At 46.4% G+C, this 26,363-nt stretch overlaps 1 protein-coding gene across 1 annotated transcript in view; it reads right to left on the reverse strand.

The window, feature by feature from the left end:
• Window positions 1–26,363, reverse strand: part of LOC309808835 (forkhead-associated domain-containing protein 1-like) — a gene marked incomplete at both ends in the record, with an annotated part of 87,621 nt that overhangs the window by 41,163 nt on the left and 20,095 nt on the right. Inside the window, 2 exons of the mRNA XM_082629408.1 lie at window positions 850–959; window positions 10,331–10,601. Coding sequence (XP_082485534.1) covers window positions 850–959; window positions 10,331–10,601 — 381 coding nt within the window. The remainder of the gene's footprint in view (window positions 1–849; window positions 960–10,330; window positions 10,602–26,363) is intronic.

Raw genomic sequence — 26,363 nt, forward strand, 5'->3', positions numbered from 1 at the left:
GCTTCTCGCCTTTCTTCTCGCCTTCTACATTTTTCAGAGTCTGGTCCCAGGATGCCTGGGTTGGAACCCCCTGCCTCCTGAAGGTTTGGATTTCCGTGTCTGACAAGAACCCCAGGTAGGTCTGCTCCTCACAAACTCTGAGAATTGCTGCAGGAGCAGGCCCTGGACCTGAAGGAAAGCGAGATATTATAGACTGCTTCTTTTAGAGTAACTTTCGAGTCGTATCTAAGTGGGGAGAAATTGACCTGGGCCCTTCCCAGGATGGCTTGAATCCACCTGTTCTGCTCGCATCCCTGCTTTAAACCTCTCTGGTTCTTTAACGAGTCTCTTGGCCCAGGCCTCCCTGACTTCAGGGCTCAATTCCTCCTGCTAGGAACGTGTTTTTGCGTCACTGTTCCATCACTGAAGGTTGACCAAGTGATTACTGTGTGGGAGTTAGAAGTACCCGCTGAGAAGCTAACCAGACCTCGCTTTGAATCCTAACACTGCTCCTTGCACTGGGCAGCCGTGAACACATCACTGAACCTCTCTGAGCTTCAGTTTCCTCATCTGCAAAGTGAGGCTGATAAAATCTATTTTGAAGATGGTGAAGATTAACGAGCTAATAAATGTCAAGTGCACAGGACATGGCCCAGCACACAGTAGGTGCTCAGTACCTTGTAGTTGTAGATGTTATTTGGGATAAAATGAGCAGTGGCCAAACCTGGCTGAATGTCTTGGGAGGAAGAGGTGGTTTCTTGGAAGTAGGAAAAAGGGACGGTCCTTGAGACACAGAGAACAAGAGGCAGTGGCAATCTCTCCATGGTCCCTCTTGCTGCTGTAGCTCTGTGCTTCCCCGAGACCCCTCACCTTATCATACTGGGCCAGGTCCTCGTCCACAAAAATTTCTCTGTAGGGCTCTGCCCCAGGAATTTCCTCGGCCACTGATTGTTCCGACAGTTCCGCCGCGTTGGTCCACACTAACACACAAGGTCAACAGAGAATGCAGAGGAGACAGTGAGTTTCCCCAAAGTCTTAAAGAATATTTTCAGATTAACCTTCACATTCATGAGACTTATGCACTGAAAGCATTACAGGAGGACTGGAAAGGGTAAGAGCTGCCTCATTTCTCTTCCCCAGCGTTAACTGCACTGATGCACTATGGTGTGTCTCTTTCCAGACTTTTTTCTATGCTGCATAAGAGCTGAGGACCTTGGGCAAGTCATTTGCTCTCTCTAAGCCTTCGTTTCCACATACATAATTCAGGATCCCTGATAGTCTCTGTTATAAAGGGCTATCTGGAGATTAAATAGAATAATGATATAGAGCAGGGGTTGGCAAACTATGGCCCTGTGGCCCAATCTGGAATTCTGCCTATGTTTGTAAATAAAGTTTTATTGCAACATAGCCACAGTGATCATTTACATATTATTTATGGCTGCTTCCCAGCTACAAAGGCAGAGCTGAGTAGTTGCAGCAGAGACCATGTGACCCACAAATCCTAAAGTATTAACTATCTGGCTCTTTACAGGAAAAGTTTGCTGACCCCTCAAGTAGAGCATTTAGCACTAAATATTAGCTATATATTTTTTATTGCAGTCATATCTTTTCAAAAAACAAAAATGCATTTACATGACAGAGATTCTTATCCAGCTTACTTTTCAGCTAACAATATCAAAAACATCTTCCCATGTCAGTATTTGAGGCTGTACTTGGTTCTTTTCCAGGGTAGCATTGTGGTCCATTGTCCAAGTGTGCCAGACGTGTTTAACTAGGATCCACTTGATAGACATTTAAGCTTTCCTATATTTTTTCTTATTTACCCCAGTATTACAAGGCCTTTTTATATGACTTTCAGGGATTATGGCATTGTGTTTGGGGACCCCACTCTGTATCACATCAGACATCTCACAATTCACTCACATCAACACTGAATACATTTCTTTTTATTGGTGTAGAAACGTTTGTAAAGATTTCTATAATTCTACGTGTGAGATCACTTGGGCCCAAGCAGCATATTTTAAATTTCCAAGTGACTATGGTTTCTGGACAGTCACTGCACATTCTTATCTTCTTGTGAAGTGAGAAACTGAACAAATTGTTTTCAGTGGTGATGAAACTTTAATGAGTATTAACATTAATGATGAATGAAGCACGCACTGTCATGTTTGTGGACATTCATCATTTATTCATTTTGCTTCTGTATTTTTTATTTATGCATTTTAGAGTCCAAGATTCCTGTCCCCCAGCCAGGTCTCAAACCTCTTTGTGGACCCCAGAACCTCTAGTGGACATAGCTGATGGCCTGTGGTGCCCAGAGAATGCACAGCCTTGCGTGTTGAATGAGCAGCCCTGGCCACACTGTTTCCTGGGGCACGAGGAAGAGAAGGGGCTGGAACTTCAGCAGCTGCCCATTTTCTCTCCCTCCACCTCCCCAGCTAGGTCCATGATTAGAAAACTTTTATTTGAAGCTCACTGCCCCCATCTGACTCTCTTGGATCCTGAGCAGCAAAGTCCTAACTGACTACAGCAGCAGTACCTGATAGAGAAATAACGGGAGCTACAGAATGCAATTTTCAATGTTCTCGTAGTCACGTTAAAAAGGTAAAAAGAAGAGAGGAATTTTTAATGATCAATTTTATTTAACCCAATACATTAAAAAGCATCATTTCAACACGTGATCGACAAAAAATATGGAGATATTTTATATTCTTTTTCTTCGAGGCATGAAGCCTTTGAAATCTGGGGTTTATTTGACACTGATTGCGCATCTCAATTTGGAAACTGAATTTTCAGGAGGAAGATTTCATCTGTTTTCAGATTCCTCAAGAAATCGGCTCTCATTGGAGGAAGGTACTGACTGGCCTGTGTCCCCAGGGAGGGCCTCGGGGTCTGACCCTAACTGGGCCCCTGTCCAGTCTCAGCTTAGAGTTCTGGCGTCTGATGCCATCTCTAGGGGTGACTCCGGCTGCCTCTACGACCGTGTCGTGGCTGTCTTGAGGGACGCTTCCCTGCAAGATGATGGCCGGAGGGGGGACTTCATCAATCTTACAGAACAGGCTGATCGATGGGGTCCCTTTACTGGGGAAGGTGTGTTTACTCAAAGTCTTTGTGGGGCTAGAATTTGCTCTGAGACTTGCTTTCCTTACACCCAGGCAGGGAGGTGCGGGAGCAGTTACCCCTCACCTGCCCCAAACTTCTTTACCGGCTACTGTTATTTATCAAAAAGAACCTAAGGGCCATGTATGACCAAACCGGCTTAACTCTAGATGCTGGATCCTTCGGAGGTCCCAGTGGGGAGAAGCCCCAGGGAGAGTCGGGAGGGCTGGGGCGGTGGGACGGCGGATATGGGGACGCAGGCACTTTAAGAATTTTCGGGCATGAGCTGTTGGCCAAAAGGCAGGGGAGTTACTTTAATATTTTAACAACCCCCAGCTGTCCTGGTGCGCTCCAGTAATCACCAGTCTGCAGCAGGGGCAGTATGTGTGCACCTTAACTGTGTCTTTCAGACATTGTAAGTTGTAAATAAAAGTTAAATAACAATCATGGTTAGGTAATAACTTAATTTTTAAATTTTAATATTTAAAATTTAAATATTAAAATTTTAAAATATTTAAATTATTAAGATTGTAAAATTTAAAATTTAAATATTAAAATATTAAATATTTTAATATTTACTGAATGTTCGCTATGCACCAGGCGCTGTGCTCAGCACTTACAGGCAGGATACGATTTCGTCTTCATAACAACCCAGTGAGATAGGCATTATTATTCCCATCTCCATTTTATACGTGAGAGATATGAGGCACAGAGACGGCAAGTCACCTGCTCAAGGACACACAGCTGGTAAGTGGTAGAGTCAAGGGATGAACCTAAGTTTGTTGGATTCAGAGCCTATGCTTTTAACCACTATGTAGTCAATGTATTGAAGTGGGAAGATGTTTATGACATATTACTGAATTTTAAAAATCAGGTAGGGAATTCCTTGGCAGTCCAGTGATTAGAATTCTGTGCTTCCACTGCAGGGGGCACAGGTTCCATCCCTGGCTGGGGAACAAAGATCCTGCAAGCTGAGCGGCACGGCCAAAAAAAGAAAAAAAAAGGTTACCTATGTTAGGTTCATATGATCCTATTATTGGGAAAAATATATATATATATGAATCAAGATGCTATTTTAATAAGTCACTCCACATATTTTCTTTTCTCAGTAATTCTTCCCCACCTCCCATGAGCTCTTGCCATTAAGATTTGGCCTTGGAGCTGACGTTTTATTGCCTTGTGGTAAAGGAAGGATGAGTATTAACTAGAACAGGGTGAGTTTTCCCCCAGGCAAAATGACGTTTTCATTTTTGACAACGTCTGGAGACATTTTTGAGAACCACAGTTAGGGGGGGTGGTGGTGTTGCTACTGGTATCTCTGGTGGGTAGGAGTCAGGGATGCTGCTAAACACTCTACAGTGGACAGGACAGATCCTTCAACAAGGAGTTATGCGACCCACCTGTCACTGTGCCAAGATTGAGAAACCCTGACCTGATCTGCAGTAAATAAATCCTTGGCTTTGGGTTTTCAAATAGAATTTTTCAAGTCTAAAGCAAGGTGACAGTCTAACAGTAAACCAATTTAATTGGAAGAGCCCAGCTTTGCTAAGAGAGGAAAGAGCTTTCTCAGAACCCTTAAAAAGAGGTGTTTTCTGTCAAGAGACAGCATGGAGGACTGGAGCACAGAGTTTTCTCTAAAGCGTGCAGTAGAGAGGCCCAGACACAAAGGAACTCCCCATGACACGGGAAGATGAAAGTCCTTTTCTGAGGATGGCGAGAGTGTCAGGGGAACGAGGGCAAACGTTTGGAAACATGAGACCTGGCTGAGAGGCTGAGGAGATAGAGCCCAGGTAGATGTGAGGGACTCTAAGCCATACGACTCATCCTTCATTTCTCCAGGGGGAATCCAAGTCCTTCAGAGAAGCCCCAAGTTCAGCATGGCACTGGAGAGACCAGTGATTACAGTGGAAAAATTTAAATGGCGGAGTGAAAAAAAGAAAAGAAACAGCCCATGTGCCATGTGTCCAAAGGACACATTAAAAAAAAACCCCGGGCCTCCCTGGTGGCGCAGTGGTTGAGAGTCCGCCTGCCGATGCAGGGGATACGGGTTCGTGCCCCGGTCTGGGAGGATCCCATGTGCCGCGGAGCGGCTGGGCCCGTGAGCCATGGCCGCTGAGCCTGCGCTTCCGGAGCCTGTGCTCCGCAGCGGGAGAGGCCACAACAGTGAGAGGCCCGCATACCGCAAAAAAAAAAAAAAAAAAAACCCCAAAAACCCTGTATATATGTTCATAAGACAGAACATGATGCATACAACAAAATGAATGAATCTCAGAAATACTATGCTGAGTGAAAAAAGCCTTCCACAAAGGAACATGTACTACATGGTTCTGTGTACTTGAGATTCTAGAACAGGAATATCTAATCCATGGCGGGAAAAGAATTCAGAAGAGTGGGTGCCTCTGGGGCCTGGGGCTGGGAATTGACTGGGGAGGGACATGAGGGAACTTTCTGGGGTGATGGTAATGTTCTATATCTTGATAGGAATTTGGGTTACATAGGTGTGCACGACTGGCAAAACTCAGTGAGCACATTCAAGATCTACACCTTTCAGGGTGTGGTAGCCAGTCTCCCAGATGGCCCCACTGATTCTTGTCTCCTGGTATTCAGAGCCTTGCATCATCCTCTCCAATACTGGATGGACTTTATATTAGTTAGCTGGGGCTGCCATAACAAAACACCACAGGAGGTCTTAACAAAAGAAATTCATTTTCTCACAGTTCTGGAGGCTGGAAGTCCAAGATCAAGGTGTGGGCAGGGTTAGGCCTCTCTCCTTGGCTTGCAGACGGCCACCTTCCTGCTGTGTCCTCACATGCCCTTTTCTCTGTGCACGTGCATCCCTGGCGTCTCTCTCTCTCTTCTTACAAGGACACCAGCCCTTGGATTAGGGCCCACCCAATCATCTCATTTGAACTCACTCATCTATTTCAATACACTATCTCCAAATATGGTCACATTCTGCAATATTCGGATTGAGGCCTCAGCATATGAATTTTGGGGGAATGCAATTCAGTCCGTAACAAAGCTTCTCTATGTAACCAAGGATATTGCAGAAATGACACAGTTTGATTCCTGAGGTTAGATCATAAAAGACATTGCAGCTTCTGCCTCACTCGCTAGGACCACTTGTCTGGAGGAGCTGGCAGCTTGAGGATGCTCAAGCAACGTATGGAGAGGTGCACTTAGTGAAGAACTGAGGCCTCTTACCAAAAGCCATGGGAGTGACCCATCCTGGAGGTGGGTCCTCCAGCCCCAGACAAGCCCCCAGAGGACCACAGCCCAGCCACCACCATTACTGCCACCTCATGGACAAGCCTGAGCAAGAATCCCCCAGCTAAGCCATTCCCAACTTCCTGCCTCAGAGAAGCTATGAGATAATAAATGTTTACTGTTGTTTTAGGCCATTACATCCTGCAGTAATTTGTTATGCAACAATAAGTAGCAAATACAGGTTTGGGCACCAGGAGTGGTGCAAAATTTAACAAAAACCCTACAATGTGGAGTGGTTTGGGATGGAACAGTGGCCAGAAGCTGGAGGACTTTGGCCAAGAGTCTTTGAGAAAGCCTGAATAGTCTTAGTAGAAGCCCGATGGCCTTTGAGGAGGCCGTGAGGGAAGGGTTCCAGGAAAGTGAGGAAAATGTTACTGGGGTTAAGGGATCCTTGTCAGGTGGTGGCAGAAGGTTTCCTAACACGTTGCCTGTGGTCATGAGGAAGGTAGAAAATGTTTGTGATGAGGCTGAGTGGTCAAGCTAAAGAGAGTCCCAGACAGAGTCTTGGAAGGTGCTGCCTGGTTACTTCTTACTACTTATAGTGAAATGTGAGGGGGAGAGACAGTTAAAGGAAGGGCTGTTAAATCAGGGCAATGTTCTGGGCTTGAAAATTCCCTGCCTCTCCAGGTGGCAAATGAAATGTAAGAAACAGGTTCTGGGCAAAGATCAAATCAAGGGCGCTCTCAAGAAAACACAGTCCAGAGAAGAAGCTGAGGGTGTGGTTGTAAAATCCTTTGTTAAGAATACAGATCCAGGGCAGTGTCCAAGAGAACCCTTCGGTCAAAGAACTCGGCTTCTAAGAAGCTTCGGTCCTTTGTCAGTCTTTGCAGAAGCCCATGGTGGAAGGGCTTGTGACAAAAAAGTCTGTGGGCGTGGTTTTTGCCTGATAGGATGAACCCCAATAAGAAGCACTGCCAACTCAGACTGACAGAGACCCACAAAAGTCAAAGAAGCGTCTGGACCCCCAAGCTTCTACAGGCAGGAAGCAGGCTATAAAACTATGCAGCCACATCCATGGGACACCTTTCATAGGGAAGGGAGGACGACTCAGAAGGCGGAACTCACGGACCAGGGGCAGAGCCAAGAGCCCTGGAAAGTCATTTCTGGGCAAGAGTTGGACTGAAGCCCAGTCAAGGAACTGCCGATATTTTCCCAGCTGGACTTCAGAACTGCTTTGGGCCAGGGACTCCTGTGTGTTTCCTGTTTTTCTTCTTTTGGAACAAGAGGAGTGTATGTAGCAGTGATGCTATGTCTGTCCCACCAATATGTGCTGGGTGTGTGAGGGACAGACCCTTTGTTCAGAGGTCTTCAGATTTCTGGAAGTAGTACTTGATGAGCTGAACGTAACGTACTACACCCATGAGCCCCATCTGTACCTGGACTTGATTTAGACGAGATTCTGGAATTTGAGCCGATGCTGTTACTGGGGTGAGATTTTGGGGGGCCTCGGGAGAGAGGAGGAGGAGTGTGAATCATTGAGGACCCGAGGGCAGGCTGTGGTAGTCGGCCTCCAAGATGACTGCTGATAATCCCCACCTCCTGGTCTTCAGGCCCGTGTGTAGTCTTCTCCCACACTGGAGGGTGACGCCCTGGGTAACCAGCAGGATATTGCAACAATGACAGAGCATGACTTCTGAGGCTTAGTCACAAGAGATGTTGCCATTTCCATCTTGTCCTCCAGGATCACTTGCTCAGGAGGAGCAGCTGCCGTGTCATGGGAACGCTCGAGCCACTCTCTGGGGAGGCCCATGCGGTGAGGAACCGGGGCCTCCTGCTGACACCCATGTGAGCAGCCGTGTTCCAAGTGGATCCTCTGGCCCAGGTCAAGCCTTCAGATGACTGCAGCCTTACGAGGGACCCTGAGCCACAGCCGTCCTGCTAAGCTGCTGCCAAATTCCTGACCCACAGAAACTGTATAGATGATAACACATGTTTGATTTTGCTTTAGGCTGCTACGTTTGGGGAGAATTCGTTACGCAATCATGATAACTAATACACATTCTGTGTTCATTTTACATGAAGGAGACAAAACATGTTGAGTTCTAGTTAATGGTATATGTGCTAAAACATTTAGGGGGAGGACTACAGATGTGTGCTATTTATTTTGAAATGCATCCAAAAAATAAGATGGATTAATGCAGGACAAGAAGGATGGGTAGACAGAAATGTAATAAAGAGTACAGCAAAGTGTTAGTGGTAGAATTAGGAGGAGAGCTGTCTCTGTAAAATTCTTTTTGCTTTGCTGTATGTTTGAACGTTTTCACATTAAAATGCTGGGGTGGGGGCTTCCCTGGTGGCGCAGTGGTTGAGAGTCTGCCTGCCAATGCAGGGGACACTGGTTCGAACCCTGGTCTGGGAAGATCCCACATGCCACGGAGCAGCTGGACCCGTGAGCCACGACTACTGAGCCTGCACGGCTGGAACTTGTGCTCCGCAACAAGAGAGGCCGCGATGGTTAGAGGCCCGCGCACCGCGATGAAGAGTGGCCCCTGCTCGCCGCAGCTGGAGAAAGCCCTCACACAGAAGTGAAGACCCAACACAGCCATAAATAAAGAAATAAATAAAATTAAATTTAAAAAAATGCTGGGGGGAAATGGCTGAGTAATTTCTTAACTTGGGTGGTTGGTACATGAGCGTTCCTTAGATGATGATGATGATGATGTAAACTGCAGAGATACCTTTCATTTGCTCCTTAGTCTGTTTATTTCAGAATAATAACTATTATTTGAATGGCTGAGGGAAGTGACTAGGTGAGTGGTCCTGAGTGAGACCAGGGAAGGGTGTGGAGGCATCGAGAGACCTGGGGACTCAGAGGGGTCTGGGGCTGGGACACAGAAAACAGAGAATGGGACCTTCACACCAGTGGCCACAGAAGAAACCTGGGAATCATGCCAGGGACTAAGTCGACCCAGCTACTCTGCCAGTAAGCCTGGCAAGGCCAAGAGGATGGTGACAGACAGGAAGTCTCCTCCCCAAGTGCCATGAGGCCTTCTGGGGGGGAGGGGGGGAGAAGGAAACCCTGATGGCTGTGTGTCCCCAAAGTGACCAGGCTGTGAGTGACAGTCACTGAGATAACCAGCCTTAAATTTGACTGAAAAGCGTTATTTTAGATTAGATTGAATACATAACCTCCGGAGAAGTAATTTTCTCCATAAGCCTCAGTCTCCTCTTACCTGTAAAATGGTAATAAAATATTTAAAAACCTCCTAAGGCAAGAGGGATTTCAGTTACCAATATGTCTGTACATCTGAGTCGAAGTATATAAATTTAGATTCTGATACACATTCATATATATTCATATATATGTACAAACACACACACACACACACACACACACACTCACCACAGAGGTACTGATGTGTGCAGATGGGCAGAGCACAGTCTTGGAGGAGTTTGTACCAAAAAGTCAACAGGGAGAATTCTGGTGATAAGGGTGACAGCTTATCTTTTACTGTTTTCTAACTTTCTGCTTATCCCAATTTTTTCACATTTGATTATGTTCTACTTCAGAACCAGAGAACATAAGCAAAAGCCAGAGAAAGACAAATATCATACCATATTGCTTATATGTGGAATCTAAAAAAAGGTACAAATGAACTTATCTACAAAACAGAGATAGAGTTACAGATGTAGAAAATAAACTTATGGTTACCGGGAATAAGAGGGGGGAGGGATAAATTGGAAGAGAGGGATTGACATACACAATACTATACATAAAAGAGATAACTAACAAGGACCTACTGGATAGCACAGGGAACTCTCCTCAATACTCTGTAATGGTCTATATGGGAAAAGAATCTAAAAAAGAGTGGATACATGTATATGTTGAACAGATTCAGTGTGCTGCATACCTGAAACTAACACAACACTATAAATCAACTGCACCTCAATAAAAATTTTTAAAAAAAGGGGAAAGCAGAAACTGAGACCCATCCTCCTAGCAAAAGCCCCTCCCCTAAGCCGCCAAGGAAGCACCCATGAGTACCTTGCCTGATGATGGGAACGCTGTGGGCGGCTCTGTCCACCTTGAAGGAGAACATCTTCTCGCTGGCACTCACGGGCCGCCTGTGGGAGGCTGGTGGGACCATGGGGGGCTCGGGGGACCCCTGCGACCAGCTCCTCTGCACTGGCGCTGTCCAGATGCCCGGGTAGAAGGGGGTCTGTGGTGGTGAGGGTGACTGGTTCAGTTGCTGGGTGGCCCAAGGTGGCTGTGGCCTTGGCCAAGGTGCTGGGCCCCTCACCCATGGGAAGGAGACCTGCAGGGGCAGACAAGAGGGTCAGGGGAGGTTACGAGCAGCTGGGGTGGCCTTCACCTTTCTGTCCCGGCGACATAATTGCTGCCCTAGATTTCGGCGTATAAGTCACTTCTCCCAGGAAGCCCTCCCAGACTCCCCAAATTTGGGATGGTGGTCCCCACCATAGGTCACCTTGCACACTATCGCACCACCATTTATTGGGTGCAGCCTTCGTGCCAGGCACCCAGTCAAGAGATTCACATGCATTACCTTATTTAATACCCCTGATGCTCTGTGATGAGCCCGAGGCTGAGCAAGACCTAGTGACTTTCCCAGGACCACAGATTTGGCAGTGAGCGTCTGAGCTGGTACAACGCCACCTCTGAGCTCTGAGAGGCTGACAGCTTTTTGTCTACCTTGCTCAGCACCGTATCCTCAGCTCCTAGAATAAACCCTTGGCACATACACAGTAGGTCCTTAAATACTGGTTGAAAGAATGAATGAACACATCTCCGAGATTCAAGCCCAGCTCTCCAGGACACACACATCCACACTGTGTGTCTCCCTGGCACTCCCATTCCACCTGTTCCCCGAAGCCGAGAGCTCTGGGGTGGAAGGCACCCCAACTGGCTCGAAACCCAGCTGGCTCATTAGCCTGTGATCCTCAACATCTGCCACATCTGATTCTTGCCAGACGCTCCATAAATATCTATCGAGGGAACCTTTTTTCATCTGACCCGGCGGAAGATGTCTGTAGCTACTTTCATTAGAGAGCACATCAAAATCCATCTACACCGGGAGAAGCAAACGCTGAGAGGTGCTGACACCTGGCTTTGTCTTGGTTAATGCTGTTGTGGCCGTTCCTCCCCGAGCCTAGTGGTTAAACCGTGACATCGTGAATGCTACCATTTATTGTAATTACTCACCGATTTCTCGCGATAGCCCTGAAGGGGAGGAGCTCTCCTTATTCCTAGCTTACAAATGAGGCTTGGAGAGGTTAAGGACTTCACCAAGCTCAGGTGGTGGTGGAGAGGGTGGTGGGACTGGGGTTCTGGAAAGCTCTTTCCCTCTCTGTCTCTCTCTCCCTTCTCTGCCCCGCCCCCAGTCTCTTGGCAGAAAAAAAACACACTTTTCAAGGAAGAAGCTAAGTTCAAAGGTTTGCCGCCTGTGGCGGTCACGTTTCTCTTTCTGCAGACTGCAGACACGTAATGAGAAACAGGACAGAATGCTTCCGAAATAGGAGCACTGGCAGACAGAACTTCCTATAGCTCCAGCTGGATTGTATTCAAGAGGAAGGTTCTCCACTCACTCAGGTTCCCAAACCAGTCTTTTAGCTACAGTCTTTCCCAGCCAAGTCAAGAATCCGGTGAATTCCCCTGAAGACTTTTTTGGAGTCAGGGAGAACACTGTTCGGGAAAATCAAACTCCAATTGCCTGGCGACACCTGGCCCAGCATTTATGATGACACTGGCCCCGTTGAAACCTGTTTCAGGAACGGACTTGGCAGTGTTCCAGAACTCTGTTACCTTATGTGAAGATTCGAATTTCTCTCCACTGTGGGCACCTCGGTCTCCACCTAAGCTTTCTTCCTTTCTCTCCTTTCAGAAGCTGAGGTGTCCTGCTTCTGCCTTGCACTCACTTCTCCATCCATCCTATCCCTTCCCGTCCTCTCCTCTGGGGCTGTCTTGCCTCAATCATTCCTACAACCTTTCCTCATCGATTTAATAAAGATTTATCGAATGAAAGGGCTGAAGGTGGGAAGGGGGAAATTTGAATATGTTTTACCCCCGCCTGATAGAAAACAAATCGAGAGACCACGGGTAGTGTGGAGGAATTCCCTTTTGTGCTGGGATGCTCAGGTAGATGTGCCTCACTGCCCACTAACTGCCAGGGTGCTAAAGGGAGTGCTCATATCTCATGCCTCAAGTGGTTCACTGCCGTAGTGGACAGGCCGCAACCCACCTGGCTCTTCTGGAAATTCCAGGAATCTCCCTCCCAATCTGTCGGCCCATTGCTGTGGGTGGGGCTAAGCAATCAACCAATCACACTCCCTGGACATACTGATTGGTTCAGTGGTGGGACAAGTGATCCAATCAGAGCCAAGGAGACCCAAGAAGACTTGGCTGGACACCAGGATCTGGAGTGACCTGGTGGGACTTCAGAATGCAGCCAGCATGAGGGAGTGGAGCCCAGACATGGAGAGAGGGAAGCTGTTTATTTATTTTTCAGATTGTGGTAAATAACCTGCAACATAAAATTTATCATCTTAGCCATTTTAAAGCATACAGTTCAGTGGTGTTAAGTATAGTCACATTTCTGTGAGATGGATCTCCAGAACTTTTTCGTCTTGCAAAACGTAAACTCTATTAACCATTAGACAACAACTGCCCATTCCCTCCGCCACCCAGCCCGTGGTGACCAACATTCTGTCTCTATGAATTGGACTACTCTAAGTACCAAGTACCTCAAATAAGTGAAATCACATGGTACCTGTCTTTTTGTGACTGGCGTATTTCACTTAGCATAATGCCCTCAAGGTTCATCCATGTTGTAACATGTCAGAATTTCCTTCTTTTATTTTATTATTTTTTTGTGTGTGTGGTAGGCGGGCCTCTCACTGCTGTGGCCTCTCCCGTTGTGGAGCACAGGCTCCGGACGTGCAGGCTCAGCGGCCATGGCTCACGGGCCCGGCCGCTCCGCGGCATGCGGGATCCTCCCGGACTGGGGCATGAACCCGTGTCCCCTGCATCAGCAGGCGGACTCTCAACCACTGCGCCACCAGGGAAGCCCTTCCTTCATTTTTAAGGCTAAATAATATTCCACCATACAGTTTAGAGTGTATTTTTTTTATCCATTAAGCGTCATGGGCACTTGGGTGGTTTCTACCTCATGGCTATTATAACTATGCTGCTGTGAACATGGTGGGGAAAATAAGGAAGCTGGTTTTGAGCACTGGCTGGGGTGCTACCCTGAAGTGCTCCATCCCTGAGGCTGGCTAGAGCTGGTTTCTGTTGCTTGCAGCACACAGAGCCCGAACGATAGGGCCCCTAGTGGGAAGGAGCCAAAGATGTATAAACGCAGCAGAGACTCCAAGCTCTTCGGGTTTAAAAATTTAAAAATAAAGGTTTTTTTTTTTTTTTCTCTCTGAAGCATGTTGGTTGAGGGTAGCTTTAGTTGGATGGTTAAAGTTGGTTTTCTCTAGTTTCCCGGCTTGCTTTATCAAAGGGAAGGTCAAGGTTTTCTCAGAAATTGCTGCTGGCAACTACAACGATACAGGCAGGGAGAAAAGCAAACATAAGAAGAAGACTCACATTAAAAGCTAGCTCTGGGCTGTACAGGAAGCATGGGGTCAAGGTCAGTTATCAACAAGTTTGTTTTTATTATTTATTTATTTTAGATTTAATTCTATTTATTTTTGTCTGTGTTGGGTTTTCGTTGCTACGTGCAGGCTTTCTTTAGTTGCGGCGAGCGGGGGGCTACTCTTGTTGTGGTGCACAGGCTTCTCCTTGTGGTGGCTTCTCTTGTTTCGGAGTGTGGGCTCTAGGCGCATGGGCTGCAGTAGCTGGGGCACATGGGCTCAGCAGTTGTGGCACGTGGGCTCTAGAGCGCAGGCTCAGTAGTTGTGGCGCATGGGCTTAGTTCCTCCACGACATATGGGATCTTCCCAGACCAGGGCTCAAACCTGTGTCCCCTGCACTGGCAGGTGGATTCTTATCCACTGTGTCACCAGGGAAGTCTTCAAGTCTGTTTTTAGAAACTTTAGTTTAAAAATACACGCTAATGCCTTTTCTCTTTCTTTGTGTCTGTTCTCTGACCATATGGTATGTTGCCATGGTTGGGTTTTTTGTTTTGTTTTTGAGGTAGCATATGTAATAGTCCTGATTTCTTTTCCATACTACCTTTAAAATAGCAGGTTGGGGCTTCCCTGGTGGTGCAGTGGTTGAGAGTCCGCCTGCCGATGCAGGGAACACGGGTTCGTGCCCCGGTCCGGGAAGATCCCACATGCCACAGAGCGGCTAGGCCCGTGAGACATGGCCACTGAACCTGCGCGTCTGGAGCCTGTGCTCCGCAACGGGAGAGGCCACAACAGTGAGAGGCCCGTGTACAAAAAAAAACAAAAAAAAAGCAGGTTGTCAACCACCTGGATTAACCATGACCACATCCACGGCTGAATTTATATTAGCTTTAATAAACACAGGTCAATGATTTACTCAAGAAATCACTATCTATTTTTTTTCAAATTATCTATTTGTTCTTTGTGTTATCTCCCCAATATCTGCTTCTAACCCTGAAAAGAGTATAAGTTGAACGGGAGACCCTAAAAAAAATTCGAAGTAGTTTGCACATCGAGTGCCTACAGTACACATGAATTCTGCCAGGAAGCCCTGGAGCCTGCAGAGAAGGTGGAAACTTAGACCTTGCCCTTGGAGAGCTTGCTATGTGCTCTGCCATTTGTAAGTAATTGTGGACAATACAACGGCTATGAGCCACTGTGTAGAGAAGCCTCAGATGTGCCACAGACTGTGCTGGGCACTTAATGCATGTGGTCTCATCTGATCTCCAGAATAACCTTGCAGGAGGCATTTTACCCCTCATTGTGTGGATTAAGAAACTGAAGCTCAGAGAGGTTAAATGACTTGCCCAACGTCTCACGGCCAGGAAGTGGTGACACAATTTGACTCCAATACCTGTGCTCTTAGGACTTCTAGGTTACTCGAAGTCATGATTTATTACCTGCTTTCCATACTCACAAACGGATCTTAGATGATTGGTTAGTGAATGATAGGATATTTTCCAAGTTAAAAAAAGGAAATGAACATTAGATGGTGTGAAAAAACACAAGACATCGCATGGGCTACTTAGAAATGGGATTTTCTAGGAACACTGACAACTGTCTTATGGAAGTGTTATTCATCTGGTACATGCCACGCCCTGGAAGCAGCTCAGAGGACCCCAGCCTCCATCCGGGAAGACCTGTGGTATGTTCACTGCTGTACCAGAGGAGTGCTGGGGCCAGCTGGTACCCGCCCACGAGAACTGATTGTTAAATGTCCAGGAATTTTGCCAACTGGTTGATAAACACAGCCATTAATAAGAATTAACTTACATAAATTTACACTTAAATTATATCAGAAACAATTGGTATACAAACTTAAAAGTCACCCCTTCCTAATTATTTTACTCTATTTTATTATTACCTATGCTCTTGAGGTTATTTCACTCTACTATATGTTTCTGTTGGAAATGTTACATAGTAATGTGTTACCACACCTCTCTTTCCTTCTCTGTATTCAGGGATGTGTCATTGGGAGCTTGAAATTGACCGTGGAGGGCGTATTACACCATAGAAATCAGGAAATGTTATAAATGAGGGCTTGGTTTTTAAAAAGTTTTATAAATAGGTTTAATAATGGTGGTTCATATAGAGCTTGATTTTGTTTGTTTGTTTGTTTTGTTGATTGCCTAGACTTAAGACAGTAATGGAGAAAATGTTAACAATGCAGATTATACCAAAGCATGTTGTGTCTTAGCCATTATGTTATGAATAGAGCAAAAAGTTGGGGAAACGTTCTTCCAGTATTTAAAAATTATTATCTGATGCAGCAACAAAGTCACTCATGTCACTGATGAACATGTGAAGTTCTAACGTCTTTCTTTTTTCACTTGTATTATTCATAAATCCAAAATATCCAAAAATACCCACGAGTGCTCAGGTTGGGAACTCTCTCATTCGTCAACTGCAATGAGAAATTGGCTATGGATACAAGAGTTCACCTAAAGTCAATGAAAGCATGCTGTGAGACTTAGCTGGCTATATAGAATTTACAAGAAAGAGTACTGTATATTTTGTTACATGGATAGACTGTGCTACACATTCTTTATATCAGTAAACCTTATGCTATGCATCCATGTACTTTACTTTTTCCAGAGAGCTGGTCATTAAATATTTACCAGCCAATTGCTGGCTGTGCTGGCACCCAGCAGAGTGCCTGCTACTTATGGTAGGTGTTCGCTGACTGAGCTGAACAGTTGGCAAATGGAGTGTAAATAAAAAGCACTTTGATTCTGGGGCTGGGATGGGGAAAACACATGCTAAGCCTGGCGCATCTTGTAACAGCAGAGAGTAAGGAAGTGCCCAAAACGAAAAGGTGGGGAGATGCTCAAGGACACAGCAAGCAATCTGAAAGAGCTCCCAGTGGCCAAGGCTGGAAGAATTTGAGCGATGAACAAGTTAATGAGTATTGGATTATAATTCAAAGTGTAAAATCAGTATACATGGATCCATACTGACATAGATACATTAGTGAGTAAATACATAAAGGAGGGAGAAGAGACCGGCTTCCTTACAGAAGAATTTAACATACATAGATGTGGAGCTTAATTCCCACAGTATGGAAGGGCCTGGGGGGTAGGGGTGATGGTGGCGAGCAGGCACACTGACTGCAGCATGGAGGAGCCATGGACCTGGAAAGACAGAATGGAGACTAGAAAACATGGCCAGTAGAACTCAGAAGCCAGGAGAGGGGGCTACATGGTGCCAGGACAAATGGCCTTTATCTCAACAAGTCCCGGGATGTCACCATAACTCAGAGACGGATAATAATTCTATGTCCCCAAGAAAAGGGTAAATCATGTATGGGGTTTCAGTGTGAGAAATCAGGGTTATACATTTAGAACACAGAACTGCCAAGTTATACATTATTTTTAGGTTTTGGAACTTAAGAGAATTAAGTCCCTTTGAGCTGTTCAGAAAAGCCATTCGTTTGGGTTTTTCCCAGCTGTGTTAAAGGAGATCTGGCCCATCTAATTTTCCCATTTTCTTGTAAATCTTCAACCTTACGGTTTTTCCTTTCCTTTCAAGTTCTAATCAGCTTCCTGGTCAGTCCATAAAATGTGAAATAGAATCTAATGAGAAAACAGCCGGATTTTTGCAAATAGCTTTTGCTACCCCTAGACTTGGCCTGCTTCAATTGGGTCTTGCCAGATAGAGAGACGGAATGAATGAATGAATGAATGAATGATCATCAACTAAGTTCAGAGAAGGAGCAACGTGGTTCTGATTTGGTAACAAAGGGTGTGGTCTGCCAGAGGAAGCAGGACACGGCCCGGTTCCTGGCCGGGTACGGGTTCTGTCTCAGCAGGATGCTAAGGGTTCAGCCCGCGCTCCCGTCTCCACCTCCCCCGATGTCATCTGCATCGCCTGTAGACATCTGGTGATAACACAGCCTCAGGGGTCCTTTTGTGTGAGTTTCTGCTGCGGAGGCCGAGCCTGAGGCTGTCTGCTGCCCCGTGCCCTCCACTTCACTGGTCTCGGGAAATCGCCTTTGATATAAAACACCCAGCCTCAGGAGTTCTCATCACATAAGTAAGTCCCCACGGCACCTGTAAGAGCACAGGGTAGAGGAAATCCTACAAGGTCAGGTAGGAGATGACAAAGCTTGACCAGAAAGAGGCTTTGTTCTGAAGGGCACCATACTCTCTGGTCATTCACTCAGTTGCCGGCTTCTCAACTCCCGGTACAGTAAAGCCACATCCTCCTCAACAACGGGCCCTATTCAGAGGTCCCAGGAATATGGAAACACCACCCTTCTTGGGGATGGACAACTAAGGCCCCGACTCTGAGCTTCTCATCACACCTGTTCACCACAGGAGAGAAATGAGCAACTCTACTTCCTTGGAGACTGGCCTGGGACTTTTCCAATGGAAAAGTGGATTATTCATCATTTTCCTCCCCCCAGATCCCTGGTGGCAAATCCCGTTAGGAAGGCTCCACTTAGGCAATAAGAATGCTTCCTAATGTCATGGACATCTTCTTTGTTTTTGCCTCCCCCGCATCCATTTCTTCCATCTTCTGGATGGGCACCTTAATTTTTTTGCAGGGAAGACACCCTTTCCCTGACAATCCTGAGTCCATAGAACTCTGACCCTTCCACCCCACGGGTGAGACCATAACCCAGGCCTGGCCAATCAGAGCATTCCTGGCCCCTGGCCTCAGTGATTGGTTCAGGGGAAGCCACGTGATCCAAGCCACTGTCAATGAAGATGCTGGCTCTTTCCCTGGAACTGCTACTTTGTAGGGTGCTGGGGCTGCTGCTGGCCACTTTCCTACAGGTGAGGCAAGAGTCTGTCTGAGATTGGGAAGCTAACAGGGAAGAAGGAGTCAGATTCCTGACCATGATTTGGGCGCCTGGATCCAGCTGGGCCTTAGCTGCAGCTTTTGGCCTTTTCAGTTCCATGAGCTTTTTTTTTTTTTTTTGCCTAGGCTAGTTTTAGTGGGTTTTCTGACACTTGCAAACAATCAAATTTCCTGGACAGTATGCTTATTGAGACTTTAGCATAAGCATCACTATGTACTCAGAGTGAAAGTTGTTTTAAAGGTTATGACATGCTCAAATAAAACCCACCAGACTGTCATCATGCACCAAATTTACCTTTCAACTTATAAAAGTAAAGCAGCATCTCCAGAGAAGAATGATTTAAGACCAAGGAACCAATCATAAGACAAGTAGTAAAACGCTGCTTAGAGAAACTTTGATAGATAAATAGTTCTCTAGCTACAGCAGGCTTCAGACTACAAACCCCAAATTTCTGCTTCAAAAGTGACTCAGGGAAGACATTCCATAGTTTCATTTATTTCGTTTTTTGGACTCGCTGTGCACTTGTGGGATCTTAGTTACCTGACCAGGAACTGAACCCAGGTCCTCAGCAGTGAGAGCACTGAGTCCTAACCACTGGACCACCAGGGAATTCCCAACATTCCACAGTTTTAAAAGAAAACTTTCCAGTTGAAGAAACAGGTAAAATTTATAATATGCATCTGTTGTATATATAATATGTTAATGTCTAGTATATTTATCAGATCCATGTCAATGTAATTATATTATTACTATATTTGCAAATGCATATCTATGTGTATGTATACTTAGAACCACATATTTCCAGCTCTTTTTTAAAGAGGTATTGAAAAGACTGTTCAAAATTTATTTTTCCAGCTTGTCTGTTTCTTCTTATTCCTCAGTAAACTTAAGCAATTAACCAGCACATTTCCTGGCACACAGTAAGGCTCAATCTGAGTGAGTTCTTTCTCCCCAGCTCCCCCGTCTATTTTAAGTTCTTCTTTCAGAAACCAAGTCAAATGAAAGAGGCAGTACTGCATAGTGTTTCAAGCAGAGGCTGGTGAACGTTTTCTGTAGAGCCAGACAGTAAGCATTTCCAGCCCTGTGGGCCATAGGATCTGCCCAGCTTACTCTGCCATTGTAGCCGACAACACAGGCAATACTGAAATGAATGGGACGGCTGTGTTCCCAGGAAACTTTACAGAAACAGCCGATGGCCCGCACTTGGCCCTGGGCCATAACGTGCCGACCCCGGGTTAAGACCTTGGGATCCGGCATCACACAGACTCTGGTCCAGCTCCCGGCTCTGCTCCGTCTCTGGGACCCTGACGAGTGTGTCATTTCTCTGCCTTGTCTGTAAGACACAGGGATACCAACAGCCATTTCTTAGTCTGTGAGAAGTGCGTGAGATAGTGCACGTGACATGCTGGGAACACTTCCTGGTCCATAATAAATGAGCATAAAACATTAGCCATCAGGTATGATCACCATCGTCAAAATAGAAGAAGAATGGGGGCAACTGAATTTGTCCAGGAACGGCAGCAATATCCCTGGTAAAGAGTTAGTGGGTGGACTTCCCTGGGCGCACAGTGGTTAATAATCCGCCTGCCAATGCAGGGGACAGGGATTCGAGCCCTGGTCCAGGAAGATCCCACATGCCGCGGAGCAACTAAGCCCATGGGCCACAACTACTGAGCCTGTGCTCTAGAGCCCGCGAGCCACAACTACTGAGCCCGCGTGCCACAACTACTGAAGCCCACGCACCTAGAGCCCATGCTCCGCAACAAGAGAAGCGACCGCAATGAGAAACCAAGCACTGCAACGAAGGGTAGCCCCCGCTCGCCGCAACTAGAGAAAGACCGCGCGCATCAACGAAGACCCAACGCAGCCAAAAATAAATAAATTAAATAAATAAAATAATTAAAGAAAAAAAGTTAGTGGAGCCAGGGACTTCCCTGGCCGTCCAGTGGTTAAGACTCCACGCTTCCAATGCAGGGGGTGCAGGTTTGATCCCCGGTTGAGGAACTAAGATCCTGCATTGGTGTAGCCAAAAAAAAAGTTAGTGGAGCCAAAGAAGCAAGGAAGCCAGGTAACTGAAAATGCATTTTCTTCTATTATCAGTGGCTTTCGTTTTTACCCACATAATGAATCATCCCCTGTAAGCGTGTGAAATTACAGGTTGGACTGGGAATTGCAAGACCTTCCTTAACCGCTGGGCAGTGAAGGACCTGCCTGGGCTCTCACGGCCCCACGATGCTTCGTGCTATTAGGAAAAGCCTCCAAAAGACTCAGGAGAGCCGGCTTTTAATCCTGTCTCTGGATCTATATGATTGATGCCTAACCTTGGGGAAGTCGCTGAAACTCTCTGAGCCTCAGTTTATGCCATGATAGGGGTGGTCCCAGGGACCTCTATAAAAACAACTGAAGGGGGAAAGGGGACCTGGGATTAATGAGTAGCTCCTTGGCAGAAATTGGAAATTGAAGCTCAGAAAGGTAAAGCCAGTTGCAGCTGGCATTTCAACTTGGGTCCATCCAACTCCAAAGCCCTTGCTTTCTCGATTGTGTTCTGCAGAGCTTCCCCATTAAAGCAGCAAGGAATATTGGCCGACAGAGGGCGCTCTTCTCGCAAGACAGGACGTCATGACATTGCAGGGACAGAAGACACTATCCAGGAGCCACGTGGGAGAGTCTGGCTGGACTGGGAACAGGGCAGAGCAGGCTACAGGGAAGGCCAGACACAGGCAGTCATGGGGATGGGGGCTGCCGACAAGGAGTTGTCAACCCCCTCATGGAACAACTCGGCACGTCATTTGTGGCGCCTGGCTTCCTTTTTCATTCTGGCCATTTCCATCAGTTTTGCCGTAATTCAGAACAGAGAAAGACATGATGGATACATACGGGTGACGTGGGTTTCCTTACTCAGCTGCCTTGTAAGAACGGCGCCACTGTGACTAGCGCAGCTTGTTTCCACACCTCCTTTCCCAGAGCTCAGAAAGCACGAGTAAAGGCAACAACCAACAAAACCCACAACACGGCAGCACACCTGACTCTGGGACTTCAATTTCCCACGCCTGGTGCCAAGACTCTATGGGATTAATTAACGGTTGCTTCAGGGCATTGCAGATGGCCCTGCGGGTTATGTCCTGCACAGCTTCAGTGGGCGCCATCCACATGGACTACGTTGTGAATGGTGACCCTGGAGTTGTGCAACATGGCAGCCCTAGGTAATACTTTGATGAGAGAGGTATAATTTACAAAGTATGGTCCTGGGGGCTTCCCTGGTAGTGCAGTGGTTGAGAGTCCACTAGCCGATGCAGGGGACACGGGTTTGTGCCCCAGTCCCAGATGATCCCACATGCCGCAGAGCGGCTGGACCTGTGAGCCATGGCCGCTGAGCCTGCACGTACGGAGCCTGTGTTCTGCAACGGGAGAGGCCACAACAGTGAGACGCCCGCGACCGCAAAAAAAAAAAAAAAAAAAAAAAGAATGGTCCTAGGCACAACCTGGCTGCCAATGCACTTTGTCAAACAAAAGTTTTTCTTTATATTTTTCCATCTTGTATTTTATTCTAAGGGTAATTTATCTGCAAATGTATTTATCTGCTAGCGGGGGCAGGTCTTGGGAGGTTTCCCTGTCCAAAAGGACACTTACAAAGGAGGCATCTTGGCTGCTCCATGCTGGTTTGCTTGACTCTAAAGCTGAGGGTTATCATGTGCTTATTAGGTGCCAGACACTGGACTAAGCAATTTACGCACTTTGCCCACTTAATACCACAGTCACTCAAGGTGGTAGGAACTATTGTTACAGGAGTGGGGACCGAGGCCCTGAGAGGTAGATGATTTGTGCACGTCCAGTATAAAAGCCGGTCAAGAGCAGGGCTGGGACGGCGCTGGAGTCAGCCTGACCTCAGGGCACGTGCTCTAACCACTGTGACATCTGCACACACATCTGGATTCCTAAGCGCCCCGCACCTCACCCCCATCCCCCAGTAAAATGCTGTCACACCCTCCTCTATTGGTTAGGGTCACCACAACACCTGAACTAAATGCTTTCATTTGGGAACTCTTTGTCGGGAGAAGAACAGTTCTCATCATACTTAATCTGTATGATATCAGGGCAGTCCTCCGTGGAAACTCCATCCAAGGAGGAAACACAGCGCCCTCACCAGGAACCCCAAAATCAATTGGAAACAAGAATATGCCGGAAGCAAGACGGCCACGAATTTTTTAGAAAAACTGGGCTTCAAAATATTTGATGAGAGATGCTCTTCAATACCTCTCCCTTTCCCCCCTCTTCCTTTCTCTTCTTTTAAATAGCCAGCAGGTTGGGGTCATCAGGAAGTGGAATTTGTAGGAAGGTGTCAGTCAGTCCACAGGCCGCCCTCACACGGATGCTGCAAAGGACCCCTCCATGAATATGAGCGTCATGGATGGAAGCTTCTCAAGCTGGGGACGCCCCGACAGAGAGCACTTTTGAGAAGATGGGGCTGTGGAGAGTCCTGCAAAGTGCCCTGGGCACAGGCCAGGGGAACACTTGTGCAGCTGCCTGTAGTCAACCGAGGAATGAAGCAAGGTGCAAGTGCGTGTAGGAATAAGAATTGAAAAAATCCGTGCATATTCGAGTGACCTTGAGAATATGCTTTCCTCAGTGTGAAAACCAGTCAAGGCTACTGCTCCAGCTAGCATCAGGCTAAATGGTTTTCTCCCCTCCTTTTTCCACAAGTGGGGATAGTGTTTAATTTGCACTGACTAGCTGTGTGGCCCTGGGGAGATTACTTAACCTCTCTGAGTTTCGGATTCCTTGTCTGTCAAATGGGGATCACGGGAGAACCCAGCTCATAGGTTGCTGTGAGCGTGAAATAAGGGAGAGCAGGCGAATTGCTTAGCACAGTGCTGTTCACGTCAGTGATTCCTCCTGCTGCTCTCCTGGTTTCTCTTCTTACAAAACATCTTCTTCCGTCTTATCTACTCAAGGTTAGAGGTCTTCATCGCTGTTTCCCACAATTATATAAGAAGCACCTTTTAAAATAAAGTCCCCATTCCATAGTTGTACACCCGTGTTCATAACAAACTTACTCAAAATGGCCAAAAGGTGGAAGCAACCCAAGTGGCCATGGATGGATGAGCAGATAAACAAAATGTGGTGAATCCATACAATGAAATATTCAACTGGAATGAACCATGAGGATATCATACTAAGTGAAATAAGATGATCGCAAAAGGACAAACAATGTAAGATTCCATTTATATGAGGAACCTAGAATAGTCCAATTCACAGACACAGCATGGTGGGAGGGGAGGAAGGAAGCAGGGGGTTTGATTTGATGGGCTTAGAGTTTCAGTTTGGGAAGATGAACAAAGTTCTGAAGATGGATGGGGATGATGGCTGCACAACAGTGTGAATAGATTTAATGCCACTGTGAACTGTACACTTAAACATGGTTAAGATGGTAAATTTTATGTGTATTTTACCATAATTTTGAAAATTAAAAGTTAAAAACAAACCCCAAAATGAAACACCTCCAAGGTTTCTCCGAGGTTTGGGGTGATAGAAATGGATGAAAGTGTTCTGAAAGCAGGTTGTGGTGATGGCTGCACAACTCCATCAATATATTCAAATTGATTGAATTGGACACTTCAAATGGGTGAAGTTTCTGTTATGTAAATTGTACTTCAGTGAAGCTGTTAAGAGCAAGCAAGCAAACAAACACATGCTGTGATCCGGAGGAAACTTTGGAGGATGAAGGAGCTGTTCACTGTCTTGATTGTGGCTATGGTTTCACAGGTGTACCCATATGTCAAAGCCCATCCACTTACAGACTTTAAACATGTGCCGTTTATGGCATGTCAATTATATCTCAAGAAAGCTGTGTTTTAAAAAGGCAGAACAGTATTCCATATATAAACAAACTCCTTATAATATATTAAACTCCTTAGAATATATTAAACAATATAATTTATTAAACAATGCCTCCTTTGGATGGAAATTTAGGTTTCAAATTTTATGCCCCTATCAATAATATTTCAATAAATATCTTTGTAGGAAAAAAAAAGAAAAAAATGCAGATATTATTTGCTGCTCCCCTATTCTTCTCCCCACAGGCAAGCCACAGAGTCAGAATTTCCCAGGGAGGGGGCCTGGGAACCTGTAATTTTACTGAACATTCCTGAAAATTTCTTGGAATCAGACATGTTGGGGCACATTGAATCAAACTTCATGAACTTGGATTTTCAGGCTTGGGAGTGTGAAATCCCCTTTTCTTTGATCCCTAAAAAATTCTGTAAGTGTTCCATACAAATGATTCTAAATTTCGGTTTCCCTCCTATTGGCGGTGCATCAGAATCATCAGGGAGCTTGTGAGAATGCATATTCCCAGGCCCTGCTCCCAGGGAGGATGTGTATGGTTGCCAGATTTCGCATAAATAAAGAAATGAATAAGTCAATATATAATAAACTATAGGGTGTCCGTTAAATCTGAATTTCAGATAAACACCAAATAATTATTTTAGCATAAGTGGTTCCTTGCAATAGTTGGGCCACACCTGTACATAACAATGATTTGTTGCTTCTCTGAAATTCAGATTTAACTGCGTGTCCTGTATTTCATCTGGGAATCCTAAGTATGAGTCCTCAGGCCTGGGGTGAAGCCCACATCTGCACTGTGGGTCTGCTCCCCACGTGCTTCTGACGAGGGGGATCCTTAGAACCCATGTTGAGAACCCCTGATCAGGTCAACACCTTCTGGGTCAGGAGCCCCTCCTCAGGGCGGCCAGTGGATCCCAGTGCATCCCACAAGTGAGCACACTTTAATGTTGGTCCAAGGAGGAAAAGGGGGCTGAGAAGCAGCAGGACAAAACTGCCCCAGGTTTTCAAAGCCAAACGTGGTGGATGCGGTGTCACGGGCCCTGCAGCCTGAGGGACGGTGCTCATCTTCTCTGAGTGAGTATTTAAGGCTGCCTAGTGGACCCACACCCCAGGATTCTGTCTAGATTCTCTAAACTTTATTTATTTATACCCAGCCTCGTCCCAGAAAGGACTTTAAGCCTCGGAGGTCTCAGTCCATGCAGGGTTCTTGGTGCTGGGGAGTGAGGTTAACACGCCGTCTCTCTGGGACACACACGACAGGTATTAATTGTGTGCTCACCACGAATGGGCATTATTCTGGGAGTTTTACAATTAGAACCATCTCATTTAGCCCTCGAGATAAGCCTGCAAGGTCGTTGCTGTCGTTGGCCCCAATTTGTAGATGAGGAAACCGAGGTTCCGAGGGGTCCAATGGCTTGTGCAAGAGCGCACCGAGTAGGCCAGTGGCAGAGCTGGGGTTCTGACCCAGGACTGTGTTGCTAACCAGCCCCCATCCCGCCTCCCTACTGAACCAGATACTTCTGGTGACTGAGCTTTGCTGGGCGAATTTTGGGTTACGTTCCGCTTAACCTGGGGCCATACTTTAGGTCCTGATCCCGGGAACATTTCTGATCCGGTGTGATAACAGCTGGCAGGCCTTGAGCGTCTACTCTGGCCAGAGACTTTGACTTTTTATACATAGATACTCTCTCAACGCCCTGCACCGCTGAGAAGACCCAGACCCAGGCATACAGAGAAGCCTGGCCGAGGTCGCAAAGCTAGGAAGTTGCAGAGCACTGATCTGCCTAAAAAGGAAGCATCC

The sequence above is a fragment of the Mesoplodon mirus genome (genome assembly GCF_964341445.2).
Source record: "Mesoplodon mirus genome assembly, chromosome: 7".
NCBI classification, from domain to species: domain Eukaryota; kingdom Metazoa; phylum Chordata; class Mammalia; order Artiodactyla; family Ziphiidae; genus Mesoplodon; species Mesoplodon mirus.